This window comes from Puma concolor, chromosome A3, assembly GCF_028749965.1.
Source record: "Puma concolor isolate L17-30 chromosome A3, mPumCon1.1.hap2, whole genome shotgun sequence".
Lineage (NCBI taxonomy): Eukaryota > Metazoa > Chordata > Mammalia > Carnivora > Felidae > Puma > Puma concolor.
In genome coordinates, this window is record NC_141669.1 from 38,226,369 (window position 1) to 38,251,814 (window position 25,446).

The following is a 25,446-nucleotide window of genomic DNA, read 5'->3' on the forward strand; positions in this document are numbered from 1 at the left end:
TAATAAAATATTTCAAAATTATATCCAATAGTCTCATTATCCCTTCGTTAGTCCCACTATTCTATTCCTCAGACCACACCACTCTTACCCATGTTTTGGTAATCATTTTCAGAGATGTTCCACGCATAAATATAGCATTCTAACTAGATTAATGAAATGTAGGTGTTTTCTTCATATTTGCATAGTCTTGTTCATTCGAACTACAATCCTTGAACAAGTGCAATGTGCCAGGCACTAGAGATACAATGTCAAGGGGCGCCTGGGTGGCGCAGTCGGTTAAGCGTCCGACTTCAGCCAGGTCGCGATCTCGCGGTCCGGGAGTTCGAGCCCCGCGTCGGGCTCTGGGCTGATGGCTCAGAGCCTGGAGCCTGTTTCCGATTCTGTGTCTCCCTCTCTCTCTGCCCCTCCCCCGTTCATGCTCTGTCTCTCTCTGTCTCAAAAATAAAAATTAAAAAAAAAAAAAAAGTTAAAAAAAAAGTTTAAGTGTCTTCAGATAATGAATATTCAGAAGTGAAAAAAGAGATACAACTAAAAAAACAGGAGCACATATGAAATCTAGCCAGTGAGACAGAAAATGTAAAAAGGCATAGGAAAATAGAGGAGAATTTAGAATGATTCAATCTGCATGGATCAAAAATAATTCACACTAACAGGGACTTTGATCACGACTTGCTGTTAGTTTCCCCCATCTTGAACATAAACCCTGGAGATGCAGGGGCCTCTTTGTTTTGTTAAGCACCAGATCTCCAGAACCAAGAGTGACTGATACATTACAGGTATTAAATAAGTATTTGTTGAATAAATGAATCAGATTTAATTAATTGAGGAAACAGAGTTAAAACCCCAAAGTAAAAGGAAACTAAAATATAGGGTCCAAGCTAGCTTTGTAAAGATTCATTTCCAAATAAAAATTTAGCAACACGCCAGGGGGAGAATATATCAATGCTAAGCAAGAGGGACTAGTAACACCACTACAGTAGCAAGATGTTGACAAAAGACAAAAGTGAACAGTCCTATTCTGTCCACCTCAAGAGTACGTGCTAAGAGAATGACCACAGAGGTCAGGCTGGAGGATGCTGGTGTGCAGCTATGGAGGACTGATTATAACTGGCTCTCCTGCTTTAGCAAGGAACAACAGAACCACAGTCATGCAACTCTTCGACCTTTTCTAGCCTTCATGAGAACCACTTTCCCAGGGGAAAAAAAAAAAAAAGCAGGGACAGGGACAGAAAAAGTACTGTAGGTAATACTGTGGACCTTCTCCTCTTCCCTTTAGAGACTGCCACAATAATAGTGCTTTAGTCTTGCCAGTGTACTAGATACTGGCCAGGGTTTTTGTCATGTCTGGACCAACATACCCTTTCCTGAGTTATCATAGGATCTCAGTGCAGTCTGAGTAGACTACACACAAAAGGGCAATGTTTTGAAAGGCTTTAAATTGCTATGAGCAACCAGGGCAACAAAACTTGCATAACTGGGTGAGACACACTCACTTGGTGTTTTGGCACTTCAGTTTTCCCTTGGCTGCTAGGTACTCCTGGAGCTTTCTCTGCCGCTCTTCTGCAAAACAGGCAAGCCAACAAACAACAGAACTTTAGCTGGAGATTTTAACCAGGTCATCTATCTTCTAAAAGATGGTACTTTTCTATAGTGCTTTTGGCTTTGGATCATGTATGATAAAGTCCCTCGTCCCGTAAGTTTGCCTCCAAGTTAATGTCCACATCAACAACATCATTTGTATGCTGCGTCCTACACTGAGCTCTTCACACTTACCTTGCTTTCTTTAATCCGCACAACAATTTTCTTAGGTATTTTACACTCTGAAATCTAAAGAGGGTAAATGATATGCCCAAAGTTACCCAGCCAGTATGTAGCAAAGCTAGGATCTGAAACTAGGTTTATCCAGTGTCAGAGCCCTTGCTCACGGCCACTGTTCCAGCTACAACATATTATGCTTTACATGAAGAAATCTATTACTGGCTCACCTGCGCTGGTGAACCAGGCTTGGTCTTATTAATTATGTTTTTTCTGACAGGGATGATGAATTTTGCCCACAAACCCTTATGTGGTTTCCTTTGGGCCTCAGGCCAAAATAGGCCAGGTTAGGGGGTTCATGGAAAACATCTATTGTATGGCTGACTTCCTAATAAGCAAGGCATTTGTGAGGGGATGAAAATTCAGTATTTCTGTCTTGAAGAAGTTTCAGTGTAGTAGTGGGGATAAAATAAACACAACAATAATTACAATGTAAGGCAAAAACTAGGTACCATAAGAAAGTGTCAAAGAAAGAATTATGGGATTTCAGAGGCAGGGACTGAGCGAGGGGAATAGGTGGTTGCAAAGGCTAAAATTTAATAATGGCAAAAAGAAGGGGTGCCTGGGTGGCTCAGTTGTTTAAGTTTCCAACTTGGGCTCAGGTCATGCATGATCTCAAGGCTTGCGGGTTTGGGCCGGTGTTGGGCTCTGTGCTGACAGCTCAGAGCCTGGAGCCTGCCTTGGATTCTGTGTCTCCCTCCCCTGCTCACACTACCTTTCTCTCCTTCAAAAATAAATAAACGTTAAAAAGAAATTAAAAAAAAATAATGGCAAAAAAAGGCTATAAGGGTGCAAAATTACTCTTAATTTGATCTAAACTGCGGTGCTGTGTGTTTTGATATCTGGCTCTGATGGTTCCCTAGGAGACAGCTTTGAGAATTAAGCATTTTACGCCATACCAGGCAGTGTAGAGAGCAGGGACTGACAGACCAGGTTGGAAACCCAGCTCTGTGACTTCTAGCAAGTTAGCAAACCTTGCTGCCTCTGGACCTATAAAAATGGAGACAGAAATGCCCAACTTTAAGAGCTATTATGTAAAGCACCTAGGTCAGTGCCCAGGACCTAGCAGACAGTCAACAGGTATTATTACTGAAACTATCAAAACACTGTCTGCACTGGGGAGCAGGTGGTGTCTGAGTAGTATTTGGAAAGATAGCTAAGGCCACTAGGTACATTTAAGAGGTCAGGGAACCCAGGGCCCTCAGCTCTCGGTGCAAATTTAACCATCAACTCCCAGTGCCTCCTGTTAGGGTCAGACTCAGCCTCTTGGTAGCTGTCAAAGCTCAGGACGCAGCACAGAGGACCACGCCCAGGCTCTGGATCCAAATCTGGATCGCGGCAGGAGCGGTTGGCTTCCTTCTGGAAGTGCGACCCGGGAAAGGGGCCTCAGGTTCTCTACCTAAACGAGGTGACAATGACATCTCCTTGCAGAGCTGCTACAGGAATTACTGGCAAGATGCCTCTGAGGCATCTGGCCCCGCATCCACTCTCCTCTAGCCACGGCCAGATGTCTCACCCTGGGCCAGGGCCGGGGCTCCCGTCAGCTCTCCCTGGACTGGAAACACCCAGGCGGAGACCGAGGCAGACAGGCGAATGTTTCCATCCGCGAAAATAACTTACTTGGTGGCCTCCTTTCTTCCCCGCCCTTGCTTGAGCGCCTGGGAGACGCGGGGGTCCACGGTCATACTCACCGGCAGCTGCGGACGGTCGCGGTGGCACCATGACTCCTCCGCGACAGTTTTTCTTCAAAACCCGCGCCTGGAGCTACGGCTGGAACACAGCGCGTCCGCTCGCTCTCATTGGCTCCCGTGGGTTTGAAACCCGCCAGTCGGAAGCAGGGGAGGGCGGGACAAAAGGAAATAGACGCCTTGCGGTTGGCTCTGCCCTTTGATTGGAAGAACGTGCAGCTCCCGGGGCATAAAAGACGGCTGGTGGGACCTGCGACACACTGGCTGGTCCTTTCAGAGGAGCGGTGGGAGGGGCCCTTGTGGAGTCGGTCACGGAAACCTGCTTGGACCGCGTAGACAGGACCGCCCTACTCCTCTCAGACCCTAAGGTTCACAGGAGCTCTGAAAAAACAAGGTAAACCCCAAATCTGATGAATTCGGGGGTCCACACCAGTATATTAGCTCTACGTGTGAAAGTTCTCATGCATCTAAAAGCCCTAAGTTCTTAGTACTGCAGGGTGGCTGCTGTTTTTAACTGGTAAAATATCCGTCACAGAAGTTACCATTTTAACCCTTTTTAAGTGTACAGTCCGATGGCATTAAGTACATTCACAATGTTGTACAACCCTCACCACCGTCCACGTCCTGAACTTGGTCATCCTGCCAAATAGAAGCACAATACCCATGAAATGGGAACTCCCCCTTGCCTCCTCCCCTCAGGCCCTGGCAAGTACCATTTCACTGTCTATGTGTGATTCTGGTTACTCTAGGAACCCCATTTAAGTGGAATCGTCCGGTACTTGTGTTTCTGTGGCTTATTTCACTTAGCATTAAATCCTCAAGGTTCATCCATGTTGTAGCATGTGGCAAGAATTCCTCCCCAAATTCTTTCCTTTCTAAGGCTGGATAATACTCCATTGTATGCGTTGCGTGTACCAAGTTTTCGTTTATCCATTCATCTGTGGGTTGCTTCCACCCCTTAGCTGTTGTGAATATCGCTGCTGTGAACGTGGGGGTGCAGCTGCCTGTGGAAATTTCTGCTTTCAGTTCTCTGGGGGTAGATATATCTAGAAGCAATATTGTTGGATTATATAGTAATTCTATTTTTAACTTTGGGGGAAGTGCCATACTGCTTTCAAGGTGGCTGCTTTTTATTATATATTTTTTATTTGACCTCATCATCTGGGTATATGCCTAACCGAGAAAGGGATGAGGGGGGCAGGCCCAGTCTTCCTGAGTCATTAGACATACCTCATTCTTCTTATTTCAGCCCTAAAACATTTTCCTTCAAAGCCTGCCCCCTGTTTTGACTCTTCCCTGGTTTCATGAAGCAATCTGGGGAATGTTTCTGACATTCTGCATGTCAGGGTTCCTCTTTCCTGGATGCTGGTGAAATGTTCTGGGCCAGCTATGGGTAAAGAGAGACAGCTATGTCTGGGCCTCTGTTTGCCATGTTTGCTTCACCGGTTGGGTACTCAGCTGGGCATGAAGCGATTGCAGCAGTTCTTTGACCCCAAATGGGGAGTTTAGCAGGGAGCCATACTGGGGTTCCTGGATTTATGCATTTTGACATTTATATTACCTGTATACAAATATGATTAAAATAGGACACCTATCAATTATTTTAGTGAAAATTCTGGACTCTTTGTCTAGGACCATGAGTCCACCTAATGGTTAACTCTAGCAGCTGGGCAAGAGCGTTTGTGGTTAATGAGTAAGAAAGGGGCTCCTGTTATCTTGACTGATCTCTATTCAGTGCTAGAGTATCCTACAGATCCCTTGTAGGTATTGCATCTTTGCAGGAACCCTGCTGGTGTCAGGGAGCCGCCTTACGTTATTGGAAAGCCCTGATTATTATGAAACTTTCTTTAAAATGGGCTCAGGGGGCGCCTGAGTGGCTCAGTTGGTTAAGCGTCGGACTCTTGATTTGGGCTCAGGTCCTGATCTCATGGTTTGTGAGTTCGAGCCCTGTGTCAGGCTCTGTGCTGAGAGTGCAGAGCCTGCTTGGGATTCTCTCTCTCCCTCTCTCTGCCGCTCCCCTGCTTGTGTGCTCTCTCTCTCAAAATAAAGAAATATTAAAAAAATATAATTATAAAATGAGCTCAAGTAAGCCTCTTGCTCATCGTTCCTAGTTCTTTGGAGCAACATAGGCCAGTTCTGCACCCTTTTCTACATTCTTTGGATAGTTGAGGGAATATTCGGTGGAACACAAAGTGTGGAAAGAAAGCTAAATAGGTTTAACAATTTTCAACTTATCAGGCAACATATCCACTGTAGTTCTCCTTGTGGCTTTAATGGCTTCTCATTGCTCTCACACTAAAGTCCTACAAGCTCCCGAAGGGCCTGGCCTTTGTCTACTTCTTCATTTTCAATTCATACTGCTCTCTCCTTGCTCACTGTAGTTCGGTCATACTGCTTTTTTCCCCTTCATTTCCTTTCCATATTTTCCTGTCTGGGAGCTGAACTCTTCCTCCCATTTTCCCCTGGTTTCTTCTTCTTCTTTTTTTTTTTTTTTTTAATTTTTTTTTTTTCAACGTTTATTTATTTTTGGGACAGAGAGAGACAGAGCATGAACGGGGGAGGGGCAGAGAGAGAGGGAGACACAGAATCGGAAACAGGCTCCAGGCTCTGAGCCATCAGCCCAGAGCCTGACGCGGGGCTCGAACTCACGGACCGCGAGATCGTGACCTAGCTGAAGTCGGACGCTTAACCGACTGCGCCACCCAGGCGCCCCCCCTGGTTTCTTCTTCTTATTACTGTTACCATAACAGCTTTGTTGGGATATTCACATACCATATGATTCATCCACTTAGGGTATACAATTTTAGAACATTTTCATCACCCCCGAAAGAAGCCCCATAACAATTAGCAGTCAGTCCCCATCATTCTTCCCTCTTCCTGGTCCCTGGAAAATGCTAGTCTACTTCTTATCTCTATAGATTTGCCTGTTCTGGACATTTCATATACATGGAATTATACTGTATCTGGTCTATGATGGGCTTCTTTCACTTAGTGTAATATTTTAAAGGCTCATCCATGTTGTAGCATGTGTCAGTACTTCATTCTTTTTTATGACTGGATAACATTCCACTGCATGAATAATATACCACTTTTCGGCTATTAAGAATAATGCTGCTGCGGGGCACCTGGGTGGCTCAGTCCGTTAAGTGTCCGACTTGGGCTCAGGTCTTGATCTTGTGGCTCATGGGTTCGGGTTCCACATTGGAATCTGCTGTGAGCGAAGAGCCTGCTTTGGGTCCTCTTGTCTCTGCCTCTCCCCTGCTCTCTCTCTCTTTCAAAAATAAGTAAACAAACAAAAAAAAAGAGTAATGCTACTATGAACATCCATGTTTATATTGTGGACGTATATTTTCAATACTCTTGGGTATATGCCTTAGCAGTGCAATTACTAGGTCATATGGTAACTGTGTTTAACCATTTGAGGGACTGCCAGACTTGTTTTCCAAAAGCAGCTGCACCATTTTACATTCCCACAAGCAGTGTATAAGGGTTCCAGTTTCTTCACATCCTAGCTAACTAGTTCCTGTCCATCTGTTTGATTGTAACCATCCTAGTGGATGTGAAGCGGCATCTTATTGTGGTTTTTATTTCTATTTCCCTGAGGGCTTATTGATGTTGAACATCTTTTCATGTGCTTATTGGCCTTTTGTATATCTTCTTTGGAGAAATGTCTATTTAGATCTTTGTGCATTTTTCAATTGGGTCATTTGTCTTTTTATTCTCTTTTAGTTAACTCTTTGTCATCCTTTAGTCTCAGGCAAGACATACCTTTTTCAAGGAAGTTTTCCTGAGGTTCCCTTGGTAATTAGCTTGATTATTTGTTTATCTTTCTCCCTGCTAATGTGTAAGTTTTATGAGAGCAGACCATTATAGCTATTGTGCCTGGCACCAAATCCTTTAGTCTCAGGCAAGACATACCTTTTTCAAGGAAGTTTTCCTGAGGTTCCCTTGGTAATTAGCTTGATTATTTGTTTATCTTTCTCCCTGCTAATGTGTAAGTTTTATGAGAGCAGACCATTATAGCTATTGTGCCTGGCACCAAATAGGAACTAAATAAGTATCTATTGAATGAATAGAGCTTTCTCCCTTTAAAGGCTTTCAATACAGGGGTGCCTGGCTGGTTCAGTTGGTAGGGCATGTGACCCTTGATCTTGGGGTAATGAGTTTGAGCCCCATGTTGGGGGTAGAGATTACTTAAAAAGAAAAGACTTTCAGTATAGTAACCATACTATGTAGAAGTAGCTGGGGGAACGGGGAGGGAGGCAAGAAATTTATCCACAAGAAAGATAAATAACCTTATAGAACAATTTCAAATAAGTGAACATGTCAAGGCCAGGGTTGAGAGAGGGTACCAAAAATAAGATACTTTGCTTGCACAAAAGAAGAAATGGAATAGGGATACTTTTTCCTTTGTAAATGAAAAATAAAACAAGCCTTTTTATTAAGGCATAATTTGCATATATCAAAATACATTTTATGTATAGTTCATGTTTTTAAATCATACATACTGAGATAAATGAAATAGGAAAACTATTAGCTAGACTTACTGAAAAGAGAGAGAGAGAGAGAGAGAGAGAGAGGACTCAAATAAATGAAAATATAAGTGAAGAGGAGGGGCTCCTTGGTGGCTCAATCAGTTAAGCGTCTGACTCTTGATTTTGGCTCAGGTCATGATCTTATCATTGTGAGATTGAGCCCCCTGTCAGGGTCTGTGCTGGGCATGGAGCCTGCTTATGATTCTCTCTCTCCCTCTGTCCACCCCCTGCCCCCTTTGCACATGCTCTTTCTCTCTCTCAAAAAAAAAAATTATTAAGAAGTGAAGAGGAGACATTACAACTTATATGGCAGAAATACAAAAGATCATAAGGGATTGCTATGAACAATTACATGCCAATTAATTGAGCAAATAAGAGAAATGGATAGATTCCTAGAAAATAGACAATATATCAAGACTGAATCATGAGAAATAGAAATTCTGAACAGATCAATTACTAGTGAGGAGATTAAATCAATAATTAAATCTGCCTCCCCCCTGCCCAACACCAAAAAAAAGAAAAGTCTAAGACTAGATGGCTTCACTGGTGAATTCTACCAAACATTTAAAGAAGAATTAATACCAATCCTTCTCAGACTCTTCTGGAAGATACAAGAGGATGGAACACTTCCAAACTCATTTTATGAGGCCAGCATTACCCTGATACCAAAACCAGACAAGGGCACTAGAAGAAAATAAAATTACAGGCCAATATCCCTGATGAACATAGATACAAAAATCCTCGACAAAATATTAGCAAACTGATTTCAACAGTACATTAAAAGGATCATAAGCCATGATCAAGTAGGATTTATTCCAGGGATGCAAGGATGGTTCAACATCTTCAAATCAACTAATGTGATATACCACAGTAACAAAAAGTATAAAACTCATATGATCATCTCGATAGACACAGAAAAAGCATTTGACAAACTTCAATATCCATTCATGCTAAAAAATCTCAACAAACTGGGTATAGAAGTGTATCTCAACATAATAAATGACAAGCCCAAATCATACAAGTATAACATCATACTCAGTGGTGAAAAGCTGAAAGCTTTCCCTCTAAGATCAGGAACAAGACAAGGATGCCCACTCTCATTTTTATTCAACATAGTATCAGAAGCCCTAGCCAGAACAATGAAGCATAAATAAAAGGCATCTATGTCAGAAAGGAAGAAATAAAATGGTCTCTATTTGCAGATGACATGATATTATATATAGAAAACTCTAAAGAATCTACCAAGAAAACTGTTAGAAACAATAGATGAATTCAGTAAATTTACAGCATAAAAATCAATATACATAAATCATTTGCATTTCTATATACTAACAATGAACTCTCAGAAAGATAAATTAAGAAAACAGTTCCATTTACAATAGCATCAATGAGGTGCCTGGGTGACTCATTTGGTTAAGTGTCCAACTTTTGATTTTGGCTCAGATCATGTTATCACAGTTTGTGAGTGTGAGCCTTGCGTTGGGCTCTGTGCTGACAGTGCAGAGCCTGCTTGGGATTGTCTGTCTCTCTCTCTCTTTGCCCTTACTCTGATATCTCTTTCTCTCTCAAAAAGAATAAATGAACCCTTAAAAAATTTTTTTTAATGTTTATTCATTTTTCGAGAGACAGAGAGAAACAGAGCATGAGAGGGGAGGGGCAGAGAGAGAAAGAGACACAGAACCCGAAGCAGGATCCAGGCTCTGAGCTGTAAGCACAGAGCCCGATGCAGGGCTTGAACCCATGAACCATGAGATCATGAACTGAGCCAAAGTTGGATGCTCAACTGAATGAGCCACCCAGGCACCCCAATAATCCCCCCCCTTTTTTTTTAAAGAGTAAAATAGGAATAAATTTAACGAAGGTGGTGAAAGATCTGCACGCTGAAAACTGTAAGACATTGATAAAAGAAATTGAAGAAGACACAAATAAGTAGAAAGATATCCCATATTCATAGATTGGAAGAATTAATATTGTAAAATTTTCACATTGTCATTTCAGACTACAATACAAAGCTATAGTAATCAAAACAGTATGGTAGTGGTATAAAAACATATAGACCAATGCAACAAAATTGAGAACCCAGAAATAAACCCATACATATATGGCCAATTACTTTTTGAGAAAGGAGCCAAGAATATACAATGGGGAAAGGACAGTCTTTTTAATACCTGGTGTTGGGAAACTAGACCCCTATCCTATACCATAAATGAAAATCAACTCAAAATGAATTAAATACTTAAATTTAAGACCTGTAACTGTAACACTCTTAAAAGAAAACAGGAAAACAGGAAGTAAGTTCTTTGGCATCAGTGTTGGAAATAACTTTTTGGATATGATACTAAAGCAGAGGCAGCAAAAGCAAAAATAAACAAGTGAGACTACATCAAACTAAAACTGCACAGCTAAAGAAACCATCAATAAAATGAAAAGGCAGCTGACAGAATGGGAGGAAATATTTGTGAACCATCTACCTGATAAAGGGTTGATATTTAAAATATATAGAGAGCACATACAACTCAATAGCAAAAAACCAAACATTCCAATTAAATGGGCAGAGGAACTGAATAGACACTTTTCCAAAGAAGATATACATATGGTGAACAGAACGTGAAAAGATGCTCAACATCACCAATCATCAGGGAAATGCAAATCAAAACCACAAAGAGATATCAACCTCACAGCTGTTAGCATGGCTGTCATCAAAAAGACAAGAGAGGGGCATCTGGGTGGCTTGTTCGTTAGGCATCTGTTGATTTTGGCTCAGGTCATGGTCTCACAGTTCTGTAAGATCAAGCTCTGTGCTGACAGCACTCAGCCTCCTTGGGATTCTCTCTCTCCCTCTCTCTCTACCCCTCCCTCTCTCTCTGCCCCTCTCCTGCTTGCGTCCTCCCCTCTCAGATACTGAAAAATAGACATCAAAAAAAAAGACAAGAGAAAACAAAGGGTTGGCAAGGATATGGAGAAAAGGGAACCCTTGTGCCATGCTGTTGGGAATATAAATTGCTTCAGCTGCTATAGAAACCCTTATAGAGGTTCCTCAAAAAACTAAAAATAAAACTACCATGTGATCCAGCATTTCCATTTCTAGGTAAAAAGCTAAAGGAAATGAAACAAGATATCAAAGAGATAATCTGCACTTTCATATTTATTGCAGCATTATTTACAATAGCCAGGATATGGAAACAACCGAAATGTCCATCAATGGATAAAGGAAACATTTTATATAATGCGGTGTATATAAATTGATGTATACCTTTCCATAATTATTTAAATACAGATTGTAGGTATTTTAAATGAAAATAGGATCACACTGTAAAAATGTTTATAACCTATTCTTTATACTCCGCAATATACTATAAACAAAAATCTGCTCACCAAATGTCACAAATGTCTGTTACAAATGTCACAAAGCTAAGAGGAAGAGCCAGTATATTAAAAAAATTAGAATCTGGAACAATCTAGAAAGAACAAGCTAAATTAACAAGAATAATTTTAACAGGGATACATTTAAAGTTTTGAATTTAGGTTGAGGACCTATAGGTATGAATTGCCTACAAACACTGAATCAACAATGTCACTTGCTTTCCAACAGCTAATGTCAATTTCTAACAAAACCATGATATCTAAAATAGGAAGGACAAGATCCCACTTACAGGCTGTGTTAGTCTGAGCCACCCATGCGCCCTGGGAATATTATCATTCTAAGTACCATTTGTGCATAGTGGCAAGCTAACAAAGGGGAGAGAAAAACCATAAAACTTGGTTTGGTTTTATAAAGTAACACTAATTAGGGTTATTTATGTGAAGTTTTATCATTTGTTCCTAATTACCATGCATTAAAATAATGATTAAGACAGTAAATAATTGCGTCAGACTTATGTTTTTGTAAGTTTTATTCAATTATGATTTATAATAATGTATCAGTCCTTACTTTTGATAGAAATTTAACACTATAGTTTGATCACAACTTGTAGAACCTTGTTGAAGGAACATTGCTTACATTCCGGAAAAGAAAGTTTAGATTAACAGTTGTCTCGTGGTTACCAAAGTTAAGTTTATCCCTCTTTAGCTAGTAGGACTTGATAGCAGGTGAAATTGAATGACACAAGCATGCTAAGCAAGTTTAAAAGTAGAGGATTGAAAGATTGTCAATGATCAGCACAAGATATTAATATAAATTTATTATCATAATTATAGAGCTTCCAGGTACTACAAAAAGCAAGACTTAGACCAAAGTGCCTTAGTGTGAATAAATAAAACTATTTAGCCTGAAAAACATTCTTTACTGTTGTTAAGGATGATCAGTCATACTCCAAGAATACAAATAATTGCCATAAATAACATGTTATAATTATCTTAAAAATATATTCATAAATATATATGTACATAAATAATAAATACTTTACACTTGACTTCTTGAGGCTCAAAATTTTCATTCAAAAAGCATTTTACTAAACTGATCTCATTGATTGGCATAAAATACTGTTGAGGCAGGAAAGGTATAAGTATCACCCCCTCCATTTTGAAGATAACCAAACTAAGTCCCAGAAACTTATAGTATTTGATTAAGGGTCCATCAGCAACTTAAAGGCAAGCAGTTGGAATGAAATCCTGGGCAAATGGCTTCTCATTCCAACTGCTGTGTGGGTATTTCTTATGCCTCACTTACTTAACCCATATGTAATATGGGTAGAGTCTTTTTGGTAGCCATATCAAGTAGCCCTAGTTCTCCCAAGATTGTTATGAAGAAGAATAATTAAATTGATTGGTGGTTTGCAAAGTATAGGGTATTCTTTTTTTTTTTTTTAATTTACATCCAAATTAGTTAGCATATAGTGCAACAATGATTTCAGGAGTAGATTCCTTAGTGCTCCTTACCCATTTAGCCCATCCCCCTTCCCACAACCCCTCCAGTAACCCTCTGTTTGTTCTCCATATTTATGAGTCTCTTCTGTTTTGTCCCCTCCCTGTTTTTATATTCTTTTTGTTTCCCTTCCCTTATGTTCATCTGTTTCGTCTCTTAAAGTCCTCATATGAGTGAAGGCATATCATTTTTGTCCTTCTCTGACTAATTTCACTTAGCATAATACCCTCCAGTTCCATCCACGTAGTTGCAAATGGCAAGGTTTCATTTTTTTTGATTGCCGAATAATACTCCATTGTATATATATATACACCACATTTTCTTTATCCATTCATCCATCAATGGACATTTGGCCTCTTTTCATACGTTGGCTATTGTCGATAGTGCTGCTATAAACATGGGGATGCATGTGTCCCTTTGAAACAGCACACCTGTATCCCTTGGATAAATGTCTAGTAGTGCAGTTGCTGGGTCGTAGGGTAGTTCTATTTTTAGTTTTTTGAGGACCCTCCATACTGTTTTCCAGAGTGGCTGCACCAGCTTGCATTCCCACCAACAATGCAAAAGAGATCCTCTTTCTCCGCATCCTCGCCAACATCTGTCGTTGCCTGAGTTGTTCATGTTAGCCATTCTGACAGGTGTCAGGTGATATCTCATGGTGGTTTTGATTTGTATTTCAAGTATAGGGTATTCTTTAAATAACAAACAACATTATATGTTGATGTTGGTTCCATTAGAGCTTGCTCACTCTCTTACAAAGAGAGTAAACATTCATTTAGAATTACAAAGGCTCAGCACATGCTCATCAAGTGACTAAGAGTAAAAGATTTGACTCCTCCATGTACATAGTACATATGGACTGTAAACACTTCACAAGTAAGTAGACTCCAGAGTCAAGACTGGGTTTCCAGTATCTGAAAGTCAGTGACAGAGGGTAGCCCTCTTGCCATGTGCACCAGTTTTTCTTCCTGTGTGGCAATGAACAACTTTGGATGGGCAACTGATTTGAAGTAGTTCTTACTGCCATGACGTTCCCAGAAGAAGAGAAGGTTGGTCTCATCTCTGATGGTTTTGGGTGTCTCAGGCATCTCCTGTAATTAGGAGAACAGAGATATGTTAGAAAACAAGATTCTAGACAAAGAACTGAAGTGCAATCCCTTGACATTTGGCCTTTGTAAGAAATATAGCACTTTAGACTGTGACTCTGTAATGTGATGATATAGGTTCTTCACTCATTTGTTCATTCAGCAAGCATCTATTACATGCCTGTTAGATGTATGGCCAGTCTACACCATATACACACTTAATAGCTAACTTCCTTAAGTAACTGGAGAGAAATCCAAATTATTCATGAGGATTGCCAATGACAGTCATGTCTTACCGTATCCTGGAAGGTAGGGTAGAACATTGTTCTTGTCCTGCCTTCAACATAAGCATAAGGCATTTTGCATAAAATCTGAGCACTAGCAATTCTGAGACCTCTAAACATTTTGACCTCTAAGTGTGCTGATCATATCTTTGGGAAAACAGTTTATTATTAGAGATGTTTATCTCCATATTTAAGCTAACAATTAAAAGTTTAAAAAACCCAAAACACACACACACACACACACACACATTTCCAAGTGTAACAGTAACTAACTCCATGACAATTGCGATCTCTTTTTTTTTATAATTTTTTTTTCAACGTTTTTATTTATTTTTGGGACAGAGAGAGACAGAGCATGAATCGGGGAGGGGCAGAGAGAGAGGGAGACACAGAATCAGAAACAGGCTCCAGGCTCCGAGCCATCAGCCCAGAGCCTGACGCAGGGCTTGAACTCACGGAGTGCGAGATCGTGACCTGGCTGAAGTCGGACGCTTAACCGACTGCGCCACCCAGGCGCCCTTGACAATTGCGATCTCTTTAGACTGTACTATTCTTGCGAGTATGAATAGAATCTAACAGTACTTTCATGGAAAAGTAAAATTCAAATTTCAACTTGATACGCTTCTTCTGTGCTCTTTTTAATCTAAAGCAACTGATTATAACTGGGTGGCTCAAGTCAGTTAAGTGTCGGGCTTCAGCTCAGGTCACGATCTCACCGACCTTGAGTTCGAGCCCTGCGTCGGGTTCTGGGCTGATGGCTCGGAGCCTGGAGCCTGCTTCCGGTTCTGTGTCTCCCTCTCTATCTGCCCCTCCCCCGTTCATGCTCTGTCTCAAAAATAAATAAAACATTAAAAAACAAATAAAGCAACCGATTATCCTTTTGAGGTTTCCTTGGGGTTTTCAATGCCAACAGGAATTTATTTCCCAAACCCATTCCTCTCCTACTTTTTCCCCATCTAAGTAAATGTATTTTCTCTCCTACCTCCTGTTGCTTCTATCTCTGAAACATAACCGTTTCTGTCTACTTCTTTTTATCTGCCTCACCACCCCCAGTTCCATGATTGTTATTATTACCTCCTATTTGAGCTTTGTGCTTTCTTCATTGCCTTCTTGGTGATCTATTCTCTAGTTTAGAAAATATAAGTGAGGTGGGGACACTTCCCTGTTTGAAACCTTTTAATGACTTTTCATTGTACCTCAAATGAAACCCAAATGCAAGGCTCCACAAACACTAGCCTCCGCTTATCTTTCCTCCTTCTCACAGTGCCTCAGTTCTACAATGTTCCTTCTGGTCTCTGAAGGTGGCCTTTAAACTCTTGAAGGTATAGAGCCCAGATGCACTCAGATCCCTCTGTTTAGAATGCCCATGTTTACCTGCCCCCTTGCAAGGCATGCTCCTATCAGATCTCACAGGGAGCTCTGCTCTTGCCTCCCTATGTAAAGAGTACTCTCCCATTTTTCTCTATCTCAGCACCCTTTTCATTTGCTTTACAGCATCTTTTACTTTTTGCTGTTTTTTTGGCTTGTCTACTGTCTGTGTCCCCCGGAAGACCAACTTCTATAAGGCTAGGGATTTTGGCTCACCACGGTCTACGTAGCTGTTGGCACTATGTTTGAAAAATAGAAGGCTCTCAATAAATGATGACTGTTGAATGAATTCATGAAGGAAGATACTGCCCTCGTCTGTAGATATCATTTTTACCTTACTTAACCCATGTGGAGAAATACATGCACCCACAAAAATCCTGGTTGGAGTTGGGGGTTTGCATTATACATTTACTAAATAAGAGTCACCTCTTATCAGTGGAGAAAACATCTAAAGGCTATCGTGGGTGTGTGTGTGTCTGTATGCTTGAGGGAAAGGTGGTAGTGGAGATGGGGCTGGGATGAGGGATAATGCTGGCACCAATGAAGAGAGAGAGGCAATAGAGTCAAAGGCCAGGGTTTCAGTCTTGGCTCCCAGATTTTTGCTTGTGCCCAATGGCAGGTGATTCATACTGTCTGCTCCCAGTTGGCTTTTTTGAGTTTCTTAGAAGCAGGCCCCATTGTCCTAAGGCCTACCATCATATAGCTCAGATGGTAGAGTTCAAGATGGATAGAATAAATGGATGCCCTGGGATGGGAAGTGACTAGGATCAGGTAGGGTAAGGACAAAGAAGGAAGAAGGTAATTTCCCTTTTATTCACTCTTGCCATTTTTACTTTCTCATAGATCCTGCGTAGAAGCGCCTCTGGGGAAAGGTGAGAAGTAGCAGGTAGGGGCAGGTGGACAGGTGGAAACTGTGGTAGGAAGAGAAGAGGACTGTGCCACCCTGCTAGGGGTGTCTGTCTATTGGAATCAGTCACAAACATATGGGATGTAAATGAAGGTCAATTGGAGACTGAGGACGACTGACCTTTAGCAATACAGGCTCATCTTCATTTTGGGCACTCACAAACAGTCGAGTTTTTGAGATTCTGAGAGTCACAGGAAGTTTAGAATCTTCTTTTGATGTATAAGCCCCCATGTCAAATTTCACTGGCAAAGAAAAAAGCCAAAAAAGAAAGTAAATCCATTGTACTTGAATAAAATCCCATGTTATGTAAATTGTGTGTGTGTGTGTGTGTGTGTGTGTGTGTGTGTGTGTGTGTGTGTAGTTAGGTCCCCAACTATGATGTAAACACCAGAATGAAATTCCATAGATCTTTGTATCCTTCACAATGTCTGCCGCTTTTACTGGACAGGTAAATACTTGGTTGATGTCTTCAGAATTTTCTATGTTGAATGAATGCTTGGGGGCTATTTGTTGAATCTCTTGTAATTACATTAGTGGGACAAGACCCTTCAACTTGTGAGCCCATGAGTTCATTATAACCTCAAACCTGGAGGGGTTTGAGGAAGCTGATACGATCATGTTACTAGTGCTAGTGAAAAGTAGTTGTTTTCCTCAGAGAACAATGCTTAATAAGAGCTGGATAATTATTCACTCCTAGGAACCTAAGAGTTCCTTTTTTGGGATATGCTCCAAAGAAATAACCTCCTAGGGAAAAATTATATATACAATAATCTTTGCAATAGAATTACTTGGAGCAAACCTAAGGGACCAGCATAGCAACATGATTGAATATTCTAGTGCCATTAAAATGGCAAATATATATACTATTTCAATATGTGGGAAAATTACATGAGATAATATTAAGTAGGAAAATAGAACACAAAATAATTTGTAAATGTCTGAGTGGAAAGTATGTTGTCTGAAGTATGTCCAATTAGAAGGAGCCCCGTTTGTTTATTGCCAAGTAGCCCGTGTGGAGCTCTGAAAATAATTTTGTATGCTGATGACATGTCCTGAAGCTAAAATATGTACAACATGGAAATTGGATTTGTGTGGCTAAGTTTCTTGGACACTAAGTTTCATCCTCCCCAAAATATTCTCAGCTTATTGGATGTTTCGCTTCACAGTTATGTTATCAGAGATGATGATTCTTTTTAGTTGGTGCTTATTTCTAAGTTTGATCAGCAGGCTTTCTAATGCAGAGTGATTGCCCCTCATTGGCTTCTGGGTAACTTTGGGCAAGTCATTTCATATTTCTGGGAGTCAGTTTCCTCATCTTTAAAACTGAGGAGAAGACTATCTAAGAGAACCAAAGGAGATACTACATCAGAAAGCTTACCACTCAGTGCTCCCAAAGAAAGGAAACTTCTCTCTTTGTGGAGCTTCCTGATTTGGCGGAAGCTCCCGTCCTTGCCCAGGATTTTACTGCGGGGTGTTGTGCTTCATCCTATTCTAGAAGGATTGTGCAAAGCCAGAAATCTAGAGAGGTCTATATTTTGAAAGTACAAAGCTTGAAAGAAATACAGAAATAAGAGGAGGGGAGGAGGACAGAGTTGTGTCCACTTACCTGCATCATCCAGATTCTGTAATGCAGCGGCTGCGAGGTATTTTCCCCCTGCTTTTCGAATTACACTTTGACTGAGGTTGTCATTCAGGATGAATTGGGATTTGATGATCTTCTGATAGTTGTATTTTTCACTGCTATAGAAGTTGGGTGCTACTGATCTGGGCTTCATGATTTCTAAAACCATTATCACAAGCTCAGATTGATGTCTTTGTACAAACACAGATGATATTTCTACTCTAATACAAGCATCAAAAGTAGCTATGGAAGAGACATTAAGAATATTCCAATCCAGATGAAGAAACAGAGAGAAGCGAAGCCACCCAGTCAGCGGAGTTGGTTCTAGGATTATCTTTGTGATTACTTATTTCTTTTTAAACTTCAACTCCTTAGGCAGTATTTTTTTTTTAAAAGAGATCATTTGTGAAGTATTTTCATTTTGGTTGTTTGGAGGTTTCTAAGAAACCAGGAAGACTGCTAACATTCACCATCTATATTTTTCAAATGAATATACTCTGAGAAAAAATGAATATGTTAAGAATTCTATGTCACTGGACATGCAGGTCTAAATGTCTACCCCCCTTTCTGAATAGTGGATATATCAGTAGCTTCACAAATCCTCATGGCTCTGAGTAAGTTTACATCTAGTAATCTATTCCAAGGAAATAAATAGTGTTAAAAACGAAGATTTACTGGGGCTTCTGGGTGGCTTAGTCAGTTAAGCATCCAACTGTTTCAGCTCAGGTTATTATTTCATGGTTCATGAGTTTGAGCCCCATGTCGGGTTCTGTGCTGACAGCACAGAGCCTGCTTGGGATTCTCTCTTTCTCCCTCTCTCTGCCCCTCCCCTGCTCTCTCTCTCTCCAAATAAATAAACTTTTTTTAAAAAAGTAAAAAAAAAAATGACGATTTATTGATATGGATGTTCATTGTTATATTACTTATAATGTTGAAAAATTGGTACTCTAGAATGCCCTTGATATATTGCTAAGTGAAAAAAGCTGACTATAAAATTGTATATGATATAATCCTAATAATTGTTCATATGTGTGTATGTACCTAGAAGAGACTTTAAGGAACATACCATAGTGGTGGCAGTGGTAAACTCTTAGCATGAACTATTTTTATTTTCTGTTTTACATTTTCTTGTATCTTCCAGTTTTCTGGCTGAATGTGTATTAGTGTTTACCTGTTATCTTAAAAAGCTATTATCTGAAAAATATTGGGCTTATGTTTCATGTAGAGGTTTGTATAGTAGACGCATGGGAGAATAGTCCTAAGTGTTATAATCAGAACTGAATTTGGTTTAAAGCTCTCCCGCTTACACACTATGTGACTTACCTAACTGAGCTTAGTTTCCTCATCTGTCAAATGAGAATGTAAGATTGTCATAAAGTGTAGAGATAATGCAGCCATTAACCAATTAGCAGTACTGGTAGTATTAACAAAGGTAGTAGTAAGTAGGAGGAATAGGAGTAGGGGTAATGGCAATACCTAACATTTAGTGGGTATTTCCATGCCAGGCATTATTCTAGTTCAGCAGCTTGCAAGTATTGACTCATTTAATTTTAACAAGTAGGGACTCTGATCATCTCCATTTTACAGTAGAGGAAACTGAAGCACAGAAAGGTTAAGTGACTTGCTCAATGGGGGCAGAGTTATTATCTGGAGGAATGTAGCTTGTAAATAGTCACCTACTAACAGTATATGACAGCTTTCTGCCATAAGGATAAAAGCTACATGACCTTTATCTATAAGCCCATGAGGAAGTATTCTATAGGCTCAGACCACTGCTGCTCCCTCCCTACTGGAGAAGGATGAAAGTATCTTCTCCTTCCTTGTAGTTACTGGACTAATGCCTGATTGCCCTCTTGTTACTGATTCTAGGTTTTATTTTCCCCTGTGCTCTGTTGTCTCCAGGTTCTTAAAAATGGAAAACAAAGATATTATTTGCACTTGACTTCTTACCTTCTTCTACTTCGTTGGCAATGGCTTCCAGGTCATCAGCAGTGAGGAATTGATTTAAACTCAACCGTCTCTTCTTCAGAATCTTCCCATTGGCTGCCACCATCACCACACTCTTCTTGAGGGTAAGCTGGGGTGTCTTAGAGGTTTCAGAAGTACTCGGAGACATGAATTTATCTGTACAGTCCTCATGAAGTGGGTCATAGCTTGCATCATAGAAGGATTTCTGTGAGGAAGGAGCATGGAAACTGAGGGGCTGCATATGGTCATAGGATGAGATCCTTTTCAGTAGAAGTTGTATTCAATAGACTTGGTGAGAAGGGTCTCTATTTCATCATTCTTCTCCCCGCTTCCCTCTCTTCTTCCCTCCCTCCCCAAACTCTCCTCTTTTTCTACCTCCCTCCCACCTTTCCCTAGGAAAGTCTGTTGAGAATGGACAGTGCCATCAACTGTCAGTGTAGAGAGGCAGTTGATCTCACTTAGGAGGGAGAGATGCAGGTCTCTGAACCTCTAGTTAGGGTGAAACCAAAACATCGAGGATTCAAGTTATTGCTGTTTTCTTCTGGTAGAAAAAATACTGCATAAGAATGGCAATCTTGTGAGCCATCTGGGTGGCTCAGCTGGTTAAGCCTCCAGCTCTTGGTTTTGACTCAGGTCGTGATCTCATAGTTCACGGTACTCTGGAATGCCCTTGATGTATTGCTAGTGAAAAAAGCTGTATATAAAATTATATATGATATATTCCTAATAATTGTTCAAATGTGTGTATGTACCTAGAAGAGACTTTAAGGAACATACCATAGTGGTGGCAGTGGTAAACTCTTAGTATGATCTATTTTTATTTTCTGGGATGGTTTCTCTCTCTCTCTGCTCCTCCCCTGCTCTCTCTCTCTCTCTCTCTCTCTCTCTCTCTCTCTCTCTCACACACACACACACACACACACGAAACAAAAATAAATAAACTTAAAAAAAAAAGAATAGCAATCCCATAAGAATTACATCATTTGCTTACCTGATTCAGAGTGAGATGGTCAATTTCAGAACTGTATTCTTCATTTTCACTGTCAAACAAGATAATGAGAATGTAATTCTGTGTTTTACATCACTGCAGTCACCGGGCAGTGTATTTTAATGACCACATTAGCTTTGGGTAACAGACACCTGGTCATTACTGTCATCTAAGAAAATTAAGGACTTCTATACATTTACGTACATGTATACAGTAATTTGTGACTCACTAATTTGGAATTAGTAATCGTCGGGACAGGCCTTGAACTTTGTCTGTAAAAATGGGCCTTGGCTAACAAATTGAAGAGTTCTAGTTGAATTTCAGGGAAAAATGTTAACCTCCTCAAAAGAGAAATGCTTTGGAGGCACCTTATTTTAATTTTAGCCAAATAGGTCACGTGTTACACATTGCTTTCATGTATTCACTAAAATAAATTTAATAGTTTATACTTGGGAACTAGTATAGCCACATTTTGATAGCCTAGTTTGTGTTAGTGTATATTAACAGGTAATGGGAATACCATGTTTGTTTAAAGTATTCTTTAATTTTAAATTTTATTCACTTACCCTACTCTTATGTCTGAATGAGGTTAGACTGTGTATGTGCATTCACATGCTAAAATTGCTGTTTAGCCATTGCCTGTTCCAGATTAAGATCCAGAAGTTTTCCTGAGAATGGTTTTTCTCTCTGGCAGTCCATGACAACCCAATACTGTATCAGAGCATGTGAACTTGACTGAGGCTGTGTCTAAGTAGATGTTGAAATTCACTAAGACACAGCAGACTGTAAAAATAGTTTTTCTGAAAAGGTGGCCTCCCTGTTAGTGCCATCTTAGTTTAACATGTGGGGTACCTACTCTTTCTGGATCTTCACTGAACCTGCCCTGACTTAAGCAGTAGGACACATCTCTATACCTTTGCCAGTTGGGCTCCATGCTAGTTACTGTTAACTCTGAGGTGGATTCTCATGTACCTGGATCCCTTCATTAAATCATAAGAGATAGAATTGATTTCCTACCTGTAACAGTTCTTCAGGTCTTCAAAGAGGTCAGGAACTTTGGCCATCTTGACTTCTGCAACAGAGAATACCAGTGACCGTCAGCCTAGCAGCCACTGAACCAAATGCCAGAAAAGGGAGCCACCTGTGCTTTGTGCTTCTTGAGAAACCTAATGAATGACTTAGCCCACAGTCAGCATTTTCCCCATTCTTCTTTTCACTCCCTTGAGTTATTTGCAAACGTATCTGCCTCCTCTACTAGATTATTAACTTCTTTTAGAAACTTGGTAGTTTTATGTGCCCAACCCAATATACTGTACACAGTAGGCATTCAATGAAAACTTGGATAAATTAAAGAAAAAAAACCCCACAAGAATGAGGTATTTGCCTTGCATAGATGCAAGAGAGAGACAAAGTTGGAAATTTCCAGTTTTCTCCTAATAGTTTGGTAGTCCAGATTCCCTCCAAAGGAAGGCTCAGCTGTACTCACCAGTGCCCTCATATGAAGCCAATTCCCTCAGTTCCCCATCAGCAGGAAGAATTCTCTGAAATCTGACTGTGATTCTAACTCACACACCAAACCAGGGAAGAAAGGAAGGAAGAGGCTTAATCTTCAGAGAAGGCGGTTTGAGAGACAACAGCCAAGAAGAAAAGCAAAATATATTTTAAAAGTCAAAGATGTGATAAGGACAATACCTTTGCTGATTCAAGCGCCAATGAAATGACTCCCTCTCTGCCTGGAGACTTGGCCCTTGTCAGGCTTCTTGGCCTTTTGTCTTCTTGAAGTAGGCGTGGTCTGTGTGCGTCACCGGGGAATTTACAGGGAAGAATTGTTTTGTATGGTTTTTATGTTCCTTTAACGAAACTGGCCAAAATACTGACACACTGCGTACTTGATAGTAGTGTTGCTTGTAGAGATTCCAGGAGTTTCTAACTTGGTTTAAGTTAGAGAAGTTTCATTTATTGAACTAATTCAATGAAACTAGTAAGTTTCATTTATTTATTGCTTTGTTCTGAACAGTTGTAAACATGCGGTCTTAGAAAAAGGGAAGAAGGGCAGGAAATGTAAAAACATACAGTGGGGAGGAGGGGAGAACTCCTAAAATCAGACTTCTAGATGGCTGGAGTTGGAAAGGAGCTTGGGAGCTGTGGCTTGTGTTTTAGCTAAATTTGTTTTCTTGTACCTCAGGGCTGAGTATGAATTGATGGAATGCTTGGCAGCCCCTGGCAGATGAGGGTTGGCTCTGAGAGAAGATGATCTGTCTCTTCTGGGGAGGGAGGTTTGGTTGAATAGGCATAAATCATTCTCAGTGTCAGGAGACAGCCTCCTGGTTGGGGCAGGGTACGGGAGAGAAAAATGATACCCACAGAAGTCTTTTTTTTTTTTTTCCAATATATCAAATTTATTGTCAAATTGGTTTCCATACAACACCCAGTGCTCATCCCAAAAGGTGCCCTCCTCAATACCCATCCCCCACCTTCCCCTCCCTCCCACCCCCCATCAACCCTCAGTTTGTTCTTAGTTTTTTTTTTATTTTTTTTATTTAAAAAAAAATTTTTTTTTTTTACATTTATTTATTTTTGAGAAACAGAGTGAGACAAAGCGTGAACGGGGAGTGGGGGAGGGGGCAGAGAGAGTACGAGACACAGAATCTGAAGCAGGCTCCAGGCTCTGAGCAAGCGGTCAGCACAGAGCCTGATGTGGGGCTTAAACCCACGAACTGTGAGATCATGACCTGAGCCGGAGTCGGACACTCAACCCACTGAGCCACCCAGGCGCCCCTGTTCTCAGTTTTTAACAGTCTCTTATGCTTTGGCTCTCTCCCACTCTAACCTCTTTTTTTTTTTTTTTTTCCTTCCCCTCCCCCATGGGTTTCTGTTAAGTTTCCCAGGATCCACATAAGAGTGAAACCCTATGGTATCTGTCTTTCTCTGTATGGCTTATTTCACTTAGCATCACACTCTCCAGTTCCATCCACGTTGCTACAAAAGGCCATATTTCATTCTTTCTCATTGCCACGTAGTATTCCATTGTGTATATAAACCACAATTTCTTTATCCATTCATCAGTTGATGGACATTTAGGCTCTTTCCATAATTTGGCTATTGTTGAGAGTGCTGCTATAAACATTGGGGTACAGGTGCCCCTATGCATCAGTACTCCTGTATCCCTTGGGTAAATTCCTAGCAGTGCTATTGCTGGGTCATAGGGTAGATCTATTTTAAATTTTCTGAGGAGCCTCCACACTGTTTTCCAGAGCGGCTGCACCAGTTTGCATTCCCACCAACAGTGCAAGAGGGTTCCCGTTTCTCCACATCCTCTCTAGCATCTATAGTCTCCTGATTTGTTCATTTTGGCCACTCTGACTGGCGTGAGGTGATATCTGAGTGTGGTTTTGATTTGTATTTCCCTGATGAGGAGTGACGTTGAGCATCTTTTCATGTGCCTGTTGGCCATCTGGATGTCTTCTTTAGAGAAGTGTCTATTCATGTTTTCTGCCCATTTCTTCACTGGGTTGTTTTTCGGGTGTGGAGTTTGGTGAGCTCTTTGTAGATTTTGGATACTAGCCCTTTGTCTGATATGTCATTTGCAAATATCTTTTCCCATTCTGTTGGTTGCCTTTTAGTTTTGTTGGTTGTTTCCTTTGCTGTGCAGAAGCTTTTTATCTTCATAAGGTCCCAGTAATTAATTTTTGCTTTTAATTCCCTTGCCTTTGGGGATGTGTCGAGTAAGAGATTGCTACGGCTGAGGTTAGAGAGGTCTTTTCCTGCTTTCTCCTCTAGGGTTTGGATGGTTTCCTGTCTCACATTCAGGTCCTTTATCCATTTTGAGTTTATTTTTGTGAATGGTGTGAGAAAGTGGTCTAGTTTCAACCTTCTGCATGTTGCTGTCCAGTTCTCCCAGCACCGTTTGTGAAAGAGACTATCTTTTTTCCATTGGATGTTCTTTCCTGCTTTGTCAAAGATTAGTTGGCCATACGTTTGTGGGTCTAGTTCTGGGGTTTCTATTCTACTCCATTGGTCTATGTGTCTGTTTTTGTGCCAATACCATGCTGTCTTGATGATAACAGCTTTGTAGTAGAGGCTAAAGTCTGGGATTGTGATGCCTCCTGCTTTGGTCGTCTTCTTCAAAATTACTTTGGCTACTCGGGGCCTTTTGTGGTTCCATATGAATTTTAGGATTGCTTGTTCTAGTTTTGAGAAGAATGCTGTTGCAATTTTGATTGGGATTTCATTGAATGTGTAGATAGCTTTGGGTAGTATTGACATTTTGACAATATTTATTCTTCCAATCCATGAGCACGGAATGTTTTTCCATTTCTTTAT

At 40.6% G+C, this 25,446-nt stretch overlaps 3 protein-coding genes across 6 annotated transcripts in view; 1 reads left to right on the top strand and 2 right to left on the bottom strand.

Annotated features, from left to right (window-relative positions):
* Positions 1 to 3,613, bottom strand: part of CKAP2L (cytoskeleton associated protein 2L) — a 31,105-nt gene extending 27,492 nt beyond the window's left edge. For both annotated transcript variants that reach the window (XM_025927329.2, XM_086700592.1), the window contains exons 1-2: positions 3,507 to 3,613; positions 1,494 to 1,560 (exon numbers count right to left, since the gene is read on the bottom strand). In XM_025927329.2, coding sequence (XP_025783114.2) covers positions 1,494 to 1,560; positions 3,507 to 3,537 — 98 coding nt within the window. In that variant the 5' untranslated portion in view covers positions 3,538 to 3,613. The remainder of the gene's footprint in view (positions 1 to 1,493; positions 1,561 to 3,506) is intronic.
* Positions 3,614 to 3,774: 161 nt separating this feature from the next.
* On the bottom strand, positions 3,775 to 23,470 carry IL1A (interleukin 1 alpha). 3 transcript variants are annotated; one of them, XM_086700595.1, is made up of 8 exons: positions 22,816 to 23,470; positions 22,141 to 22,195; positions 21,127 to 21,175; positions 20,118 to 20,340; positions 18,153 to 18,326; positions 16,667 to 16,788; positions 13,924 to 13,993; positions 3,775 to 3,884 (listed from the first exon to the last, which is right to left on the bottom strand). In XM_086700595.1, exons 2-8 carry the CDS (start codon positions 22,185 to 22,187, stop codon positions 3,874 to 3,876), a joined length of 696 nt encoding a protein of 231 aa, XP_086556721.1. In that variant the 5' UTR covers positions 22,188 to 22,195; positions 22,816 to 23,470; the 3' UTR covers positions 3,775 to 3,873. The 3 variants fall into 3 exon arrangements, with proteins under 3 accessions (XP_086556721.1, XP_025783057.1, XP_086556719.1); XM_025927272.2 differs by lacking the exon at positions 3,775 to 3,884 and having other exon boundaries at positions 12,829 to 13,993; positions 22,816 to 23,469; XM_086700593.1 differs by lacking the exons at positions 3,775 to 3,884; positions 22,816 to 23,470 and adding an exon at positions 22,610 to 22,762 and having other exon boundaries at positions 12,829 to 13,993.
* IL36G (interleukin 36 gamma) overlaps positions 20,105 to 25,446 on the top strand; it is a 165,976-nt gene continuing 160,634 nt past the window's right edge. Inside the window, exon 1 of the mRNA XM_086700597.1 lies at positions 20,105 to 20,239. The gene's annotated coding sequence lies outside the window, so the exon portion shown is untranslated. The remainder of the gene's footprint in view (positions 20,240 to 25,446) is intronic.

Coding starts and splice junctions, on each gene's coding strand:
- IL1A (XM_025927272.2), bottom strand. CDS start 22,187: ATGGCCAAAGTTCCTGACCTCTTTGAAGACCTGAAGAACTGTTACAG. Junction 21,176..22,140: donor GACCTGAAGAACTGTTACAG/GTAGGAAATCAA, acceptor CTTGTTTGACAG/TGAAAATGAAGAATACAGTT. Junction 18,327..20,117: donor TGCCAACGAAGTAGAAGAAG/GTAAGAAGTCAA, acceptor TAATGGTTTTAG/AAATCATGAAGCCCAGATCA.